Source organism: Hyperoodon ampullatus, assembly GCF_949752795.1.
Source record: "Hyperoodon ampullatus genome assembly, chromosome: 8".
NCBI lineage: Eukaryota > Metazoa > Chordata > Mammalia > Artiodactyla > Ziphiidae > Hyperoodon > Hyperoodon ampullatus.
Genome location: NC_136921.1, coordinates 2,954,701 through 2,962,989, shown reverse-complemented (window position 1 = coordinate 2,962,989; position 8,289 = coordinate 2,954,701). Strand labels below are relative to the sequence as shown.

The window sequence follows — 8,289 nt, the reverse complement described above, 5'->3', positions numbered from 1 at the left end:
AGACTTGTATGTGAATGGTCTTAGTAGTGTTATTCATAAATAATAAGAAACTAAAAGCAACTCAAATATCCATCAACTGTTGAACAGATAACCAAATTATACTACGGAATACTACTCAGCTGCAAAAAGGAATGACATATGGATGAATCTCAAAACATTATAAAGGAAAGAATTAAACACAAAAGACTATGTACTGTATGATTCCATTTATATGGAACTCTAGGAAAGGCATGGTTATAATGACAGTTACAGATGCCTGGGGCCGGGGTGGGGGAGGAGATGAACTGCAAATGAGCAGGAGAAAATGTTTTAGGGTACAGGAACTGTTCTGTGTCTTGATTGTGGTGATGGTAGGTAGCATAATTGTGTAAAATTACCAAAATGCATCAGGCTGTACACTTAAAATGGGTGAATTTTATTGAATGTCAATCATAATCAGGGGCTTCCCTGGTGGTCCAGGGGTAAAGAATCCGCCTTCCAATGCAGGGGACATGGGTGCAATCCTTGGTCGGGAACTAAGATCCCACATGCCGCGGGTCAACTAAGCCTGAGCGCCACTACCGAGCTCTCGCGCCTCAATTAGAGAGCCCGCGTGCTGCAAAGTACAGAGTCCCTGCGCTCTGGAGCCCAGGCCACAACTAGAGAAGAGAAAACCTGCACGCACGCCACAACTAGAGAGAAGCCCGCGCGCCGCAGAGCGCCACAACAATAGATCCCACATACCGCCAACGAAGATTCCGCGTGCTGAAACGAAGACCTGACGTAGCCAAATAAATAAATATTTTAAAAAGTCAAATATAAATTTTGAGTTAAAAAACTCCACATCCAGATACATCTCGAGCAAAGAACACATAAAGAATGGAGCGCATTGAAAATGGTAAAAATGAATGTAAATAAAAATTATAAAGGTATCCGACAGAAGAACTAAAAACAGACCACAAAGCTTCAAAATTGATAGAAGGATCTGCAGTGAGCCTGTGCGTGGCGGATGGAAGACAGATGGGACAGAACCACAGACACCTGCCAGAACAACAAGGGAGCGGCTTCATCCTGGTTACAAAGCCCCGAAGCATCGTTCAGTCCTCATCTCCCTGGGAGCTAGGGAGGCTGGCACATATTATCCCTGCTTTATAGGAACAGAAACATAGCCTCAGAGAAAAGGAGGTACTCTTCCAAGAAGCCATATTAAGTAACAACAGGATAAGGTATGTGTCTTTCGAGATAACTTAGTCCAGTCCCCCTGAAATGAATCTTGGAAGCTGTGCTGCTGCTATCCAGTCCTCGGAGGTCTCCTCTAACGCGGGGCGAACAGCTTTTTCCCCGAGGCTGCTGAGCGGTGGAGGGGTTCGGCGCTGTCACCGGGCAGGGACGCTGAGGCAGCCCCACCGCAGACGCCGCCCCACCGCAGACGCCGCCCGCGTGCGCGCGCAGCTGGACAGGGGGCGGGGTGCCACTGCGGGTCCGTTGCTAAGGCCGCGCCGCCCTGGCGACCGAGGGCCGCGGCCCCGCGCACGCGCCTTGGCGGACTCCGGTGCACTGTGGGATGGAAACCCGAGCGGCGCGTCTAGGCCGGACCTGGCGGCTGCGGCGGGGCCGGCGGCGGCCGCGGAGCGGGGCTTAGTGTCGGCGACCGGCGAGACGCGGGCGGCGCCGCCATGAACGCGGCGGTGGTGAAGCGGACGCAGGAGGCTCTGGGGAAGGTGATTCGGAGGCCGCCGCTGACGGAGAAGCTGCTGAACAAGCCCCCGTTCCGCTACCTGCACGACATCATCACGGAGGTGAGCGCAGGGCTGGGGCGGGGGTCGGGGTGCCGGCCGGGGTTACTCGGGGTCGGGCCCGGGGTCCCGGCGCGCTTTCTGGGTGCAGGCCGGGGGTCAGGGCCCCTGTGGGGCTCGGGGTGCGGGCCGGGGGTCAGGGCCCTTGTGGGGGTCGGGGTGAGGGCCGGGATGCGGGTCGGGGGTCACTGCCGGGTTGTGGGTCGGGACCAGGGCTGGCGTCAGCGTCGGACCTCGCGTCGCTGAGCTAGTCCCCTGCCCGAGGAGCCGGGCTTTGGCCGGATTCCGCGGCGCCTCTGCTCTCATCCCTGAGCTCCCCTTCGCGCCAACCCCCTGGGCCCCCTCTTCCGGGGAGACTCCTGGCCCCTTGGGGCGCATTCTTATTTCTTCCCATCCTACCCATGTATCTCTTAGAGCACATCTTCCACTCTACCTGGCAAAGCTGTTTCTGTGGGGTTTTTTTGCTGCGGTGTCTAGCATGTGGAGAGTGCTTACAAATCCCTGGAGAAAGAAATCAATTCTTTTTTTTTTTTTTTTTTTTTTTTTTTTAATAAACTCCCTCTCCTCAAGTTTCCCTCCACCTGCTCCACTGTGGTCACCACATACTGGATGCTTAATCAGTACCTGTAGGTGAATTGATTGAAGGTGGTTTTAGGGGTCTGAAAAGAAGAAGCTATAAAAGAGCAGGTCAGTATTTGCTGATAAACGGCAGAGCATGTCTTGAGATTGGTTGTCTGTAAACTTTCCCCCACTGGCTGGTGAATTCCTGAGTAACGCGGACGGTAGCTTGTGTGTTGGCATATCCTGGGTACGGTACACAGAAGGTGCATGACAAATATTCATTGTTGAATGGAATCGGTCAAGGCTCCTGTATCTCAGGGTGGCAGCGCCCATTTCCGTGGTGCACCTGAGTGCAGTGCTGACCTTGGGAACTCGGGCATGCTCTTGGGGAGTTAGGAGTCAGCTCGAACTTGCAGGTGTCCAGGGGCTCAGGCTCCCACTCTTGCCCCATGTTTGTCCTTAAACTTCACTTCTCACTCTTTCCAGCAGGTGCGGCGTCTTACACAAACTTTGCTTGGCTTGTTTTTGCCATTTTAGCTTAGCTTACAATGTGTGCCTCTCTCTGTTAAAAACCCTCATCGTGCTTACAGCTCTCTTGAAACCCACCCACATCCCAAGGGTCTGCCTTGACTGGCCTCCCCCTCCTCCTAAGCTAATGCAGCACTTAGACCTGCCCTGGACAGTGTTTGGGGAAGGGACGTGGCTGCGTGGAGAGGCTGGTGGGAGCCGGGCCTTGAGCTGCATCACCCCCGCCCTGTGAAGTAGGCAGGTAGTGTCCTCTAACCCAGGAGGGGTCAAGTCACTTAGCCAGGAGGTGAGTGGCCAACTACAGTGGTTGCCGCCCAGCCTCACACTTTCATTTTCTGTGTTAGTCCCATCACTTCACTGAAACAGAGCCAGGAAGGAGGCTGGGGGCCATACCTCGTCCTGTGGGTCTTGGTGTGGCCCTGGGCTCCTGGTGGCTGCCGTCCCCACCTCCTGGAAGGTCGGAAGGAGGAGGAAGTTTCGGGCAGGAATCGACTTGGTTGGCCAGGTAGCCAGGGTGTGGGGAAGGAGTTCCGTGTTCCCAATCGGGATCCACTGGTCTCCTTTTCTTCCTCAGGTTTTTCCTAATCTAAGGTCAAAATTAATTTCTCTACCTGTGTAAAGATAAATATGTTAATTGTTACCTACCCAATAAAGATGTTAGGACAATTGACATCTGGAAAGCATTTTCAGATAATATGTGCAGATCCTTGTACGAAAATTCTTCACTGCCCCTGAGTATTGTATTCAAGCCTCCCTGTTAGTATTTTAGCTAAACCAACTCTGCCTCCTTCATAAACTGAAGCCCTGATCCTGTGAAATTCACGTCTCTTCTTGGTTAAAATGATTGCTCACAAGTTGAACTGTCAAGCACACTGGAAAAAGCTCAAAAGGTTTTTCCTTCTGAGGATGCAGGAGTTCCAGGAATATGAAATGCAGGATACTCTTCATATTCCACCTGTCTTACCAGGAAAAAAAACAGCACAGCTGTTAAGTAGTTTGAGGAATGAAAGCTAGCTTAATTAATAGCTAGCTAGTTGTAGCTTGGTCTCAGAAGGAGCCTAATATTAGTGTGGGACTGTCTTTTTTTTTCTTAAGGTAATAAATACTCTTTATGCCTGACCCAGGACACACACATAGAGGCAATATTCATTCTTACTACATACAGTGCAGTCTGATATTTTCTTACCTGTTTTATTAAAAAAATGCTCACTGCCACCCATTACATTGACTTTATAGTGACCTGCCGCATTTTGAAAACCTCTGGTCTGAGAGAAGCCAGGGCCCTGGTGTGTCTGGAGGTGGGGAGGAACGGAAAACATCACCACCCCCAAAGCCTGACTGCGGGGTAACTGGGAGGTCCCGGTTGACTGAGGAGAGGAAGAGGTGGGGGGAGAACAAAAGTGATGTGGCACAGAGCGCCCCTCTGTCCCAGGAAGTGAGTGACACAGTGGTGAGGAGAAACCCAGGCTGGGAAGTTCCTCTTCCTCCCAGAATCCACGCTCTCCACTGCCCTGAGCCCTCCTCACAAGAGGCCGTTTCCTGTTTGTGCACCTCTCGGGGCCTCCTCATGGCAGTGAGGCTAAGTCCATACTCCTGATGGCTTCAGAGGCTATCTGCTCAGGCCCGTGCTGACTCCCTGGCCTCAGACTCCTCTTGTCAAACTTCTTCTGGCCCCTCAAACAGGACCTAGTTGGACCTTGTGGGACTGTTTCTTTTGCCTGGCGTGTGCTTCCTCAATACCTGCTCCCCCAATTCTTCTCCCGTAAGCTGCTGGTCTTAGTTTAGATATGATTTGCTCTGGGAAGTGTTCCCTGACTCCCCAGGGCCTCCTGCACTTGGACTAGGAGTGATCCTGTCCCCCCCTTATAGCCCCGCGGGTCCATCGTGTTTACCTGTCGTCACAACCAGGCTGAGTTCTGTGAGGACCAGGCTGGCTTCCGCCTGGGACGAGGCCTTGCACATGGCAGATGCTCAGTGCTCATTGCGTCAGTGGATGAATGACATCCTGGGCGTAGACAGATCCAGGCGGCCCTTAGCGGGGGCAGCGGGCCAGGCCAGGGCATGGGCTGTCCCGTGGGGTGCTGACCATGGCCTCGCTTTATCTTTTGAAGGTGATCAGGATGACTGGTTTCATGAAGGGCCTCTACACAGACGCCGAGATGAAGTCCGATAACGTTAAGGTAGGTTTGAGGCGCTGTCCCTGCTCGCCTTCATGAACAGGGTTTCTGTGAGCGGTGCGCTGTGGTGGCCCCTCGCTCACGGCTGACCTGTGGCTGGCATGCGAGGCTGGTGGCTCTGGGAGTTGCCATGTGCCCTTTCTCACTTCATGGTCTTTGCGGCAGCTGCCTAGCACGCTCATGTTATCCTGGAGAAATGGAATGAGTGTTCCAAAGGTTCATGATGCTAGCCCACCACCTACAACTAAAAGCTTTACCGAAGATTTTTTTGGTGGTTGTTGTTATAAAGAGTCAGGATTTCTAAATTTAACACACATCTAAAAATAGCTTTTTATCTAAATGGGAACTGTGCCTGTTGGCCATACTGAAGATAATACAAGCTCTTTTTGAAGTATTTTAATATTTGTGTTTTAAATGGAAATCTTTCAGGATAAAGACGCCAAAATTAGCTTCCTTCAGAAGGCCATAGACGTGGTTGTCATGGTCTCCGGAGAGCCACTGTTGGCAAAACCGGCTCGGATCGTGGCTGGGCACGAGCCTGAAAGGACCAACGAGCTGCTCCAGAGAATCGGAAAGTGCTGTCTCAACAAGGTAGCGCCGCCCCCGAGCTGGAAGCTGCCAGCACGGGAGGGATGACCAGACAGGGAGGGCAGGCCACCCAACGGAGCCCGGGGTGTTTAAGGAGGGGGTTTTAACCCTGTGCTTGCAATCTGATCCCACCTCTCCTGGAGCCTCACAGTTGCAGAAGTAGTTTAGAGCTGTACACTGAAACAGATAAGGCAGTGCTACGCACAGGGTCTCCCGAGCTGTCAGAATCAAATAGGGACCCCGCAGGCACTTTGCTCATGGGCACGTGGCTGGGGGCTGCGTGCCCGGCCTGCTGAGCCCTGCATTCTTTCTCCTTTTGGGCCTCCTTTCAGGGCAGGTGACTGTTTCCAACCGGGTGGCCGGAGGAGCTGCTTTTCTTCGTCTTTGGGGCTTGTGGGATGTCCCTGTTCTCTGCCCGCCTTTCCAGCCTCTTGGGTCTGCTTCCCTCCCTCTTTCCCTCCCCCCCGCCATCCCTCCCTCTCCCCTGGTGGGTGTTTGCAGAGCTGTGCTGCCTTCAAAGAGATCCGACTTCACTTGTGCAGGGACTGGATTTCCTGAGATCCTCACCATGGGCTAGAATCTTGGCTTCTCTGGCTTCACAGTCCAGCTGGGGCCATAAGAGCAGGTCATCCCCAGGGCCTGTCTTCTCTGTGGGATCTGAGGAGCCCCCAGGGGAGCAGAGTTGGCCCTTTATCAAGGGCATGGCTAATAGAGCCCTTCATGGACCTGATGGGCTGGGGGCTAACCTTCCATGTTACCAAGGTGGGAAAAGTGGGTTTCAGCTCACACAGCAGCAGTGGGAGATGGGGAGTGGAATCAGACTGGCCCCCAGGGCCTCAGGATAGCCTCGCCCTGGTGTGCTGGGTCCAAGGCATGGAGATGCAGAGGCTGATCTTCCAGTGCACTGGCCTCTGTCCCCCGCCCCCACCCCCAGATCCTTCTCGTTGCTCATCTTTCCAAAAAGCAAATCTGACTAGCCTTCCTGCTGAATCCCTTGCCCCCAGCTCCGTGCACCGCTCACGAAGCCCCTCTCCTCTGGTCCGTTTCTCTCGTCTCTCGCCTTGTGCCTGCGCCCCTGAGGTCTCCTGCCCTGGTCCCACTCCCTCGCTTGTGCTGCTGGGCTGCTGGTTTCTCTGTGTGGAGCTGCTTCCCGGGAGCCGTGTGGGATTGGCTGCTCTTGCCGGAACCCCCGTCGTGTTCCCCCAGCGCACTGACTTTTGGTTGTTGTATTTGGCTGCCTTGCCGGTGTGCAGCGCGTCCTCGGCCTGGGGTCTAGTGCCTGGCGTGTAGCAGTCACTCAGCGCAGGCTTGTGGAAAGCGGGAGTGTGAGGGCTAGTGGGATTCCTGACCCGAGGTGTTCAGAGACTCTGGGGGGCGGTCAGGGATGCTGCAGAAGGGATTTTGGCGTTTGATGGGGCTCCAGTTAGATCATTCCTTAGGCCCTTTCAGTGCTGGGCCTCTGTGGCCCCGTGAGAAGTGAAGGGTGTCGTAGAGTCGCGTGGTCAGCTTTGGTGTCCTTGAACAGCACACACGTCCGAACTTGGCAGCTCGGGTAGAGGGGACCCAGGGTTCATTTAGCTTGAGTGGGCTGCGCTGTTACCGCAGGAGTGCCGGAGGGGACTGTTAGAGGAGGTGCTGTACGTTGTCTGTGGTAACGTTCATCTCCTTTTAATATTTTATCCTTTGAAATCCATTAGGAGACAAAGATTCCGTTTAATGAGCAATCTTTGAATGTTGACATTCATGTTTATTAAATGTACTAATTTCATTGCAACCTTGCATTTTATTTCCTCACGTTGGGACAAGCTCTCCAGCGACGATGCGGTGAAGAGAGTGTTAGCCGGAGAGAAGGCGGAAACAAAAGGAAGGTCCTCACTGACGTCAAAACCTCAAGAACTGGACAATAAGAACGCGAGGGAGGATGCGTCCAGGGTTCGTAAAGATAAAGAGGTGAATGCAGGTTACATGCATCTGAAAATGAAATAATGAGGCTCTTTGTGGTTCAGGTAGACAGTTATAAGCGATATTGTCATCCAGCTTTTTTTTTTTCCTAGGATAGAAGAAACTCTGAAATAAACGAGAGAAATACAAGCGGAGGTCGAAAACAGAAAGAGGAATTAAAGGAAGAAAGCAAACCAAGAGAAAAGGAAAGGGACAAGGAAAAGGCCAAGGAGAATGACCGAGACAGACACAAAGATCCCGAGAGAGACAAGTACCACGAAGGGGAGAGAGAGCGGACCAAGAACAGGGCCCGGCTGGAGAGGGACAGGGACAAGGACGCAGAGCGGGAGAGGGAGCGGAAGAACGAGGGTGGAAAGGAGAAGGAGAAGTGGAAAGACCGGGAGAGAGAGCGCGAGCAAGACAAGGGCCGGGAGCGGCAGCGGCAGAGGGCGCGGAACGGGGAGCACCCCAGGGACCCCGACAGGGAAGAGAGCCACGAGCGTGAGAAGCCGGGGAGAAAGGTAAGTCCTGTTGGAAGACCTCTGCCTTTAACTTAGAAAGGGTTCGTGTTGTTCTCCACAGTGACTTTGGTCTTGGTTGTAGTGTGATTGGGAAACTGGATTTCTTTATCACCAATTTAAAATTCTGACAGTCGTGGATTCCTAGGAGAACCTTAAAGTGATACTGGTTTTTGCTTTTCCTGTCTGCTGTGTGTGTGT

The 8,289-nt window shown here is 53.1% G+C and overlaps 1 protein-coding gene across 3 annotated transcripts in view; it reads left to right on the top strand.

The window, feature by feature from the left end:
• Positions 1-1,655: 1,655 nt before the first annotated feature.
• The window catches only part of TRAF3IP1 (TRAF3 interacting protein 1), a gene marked incomplete at its 5' end in the record, with an annotated part of 65,387 nt that continues 58,753 nt past the window's right edge, over positions 1,656-8,289 (top strand). For all 3 annotated transcript variants that reach the window (XM_079710799.1, XM_079710798.1, XM_079710797.1), the window contains 5 exons: positions 1,656-1,778; positions 4,976-5,044; positions 5,471-5,632; positions 7,436-7,579; positions 7,684-8,091. In XM_079710799.1, the coding sequence (XP_079566925.1) occupies positions 1,656-1,778; positions 4,976-5,044; positions 5,471-5,632; positions 7,436-7,579; positions 7,684-8,091 (906 nt within the window). The remainder of the gene's footprint in view (positions 1,779-4,975; positions 5,045-5,470; positions 5,633-7,435; positions 7,580-7,683; positions 8,092-8,289) is intronic.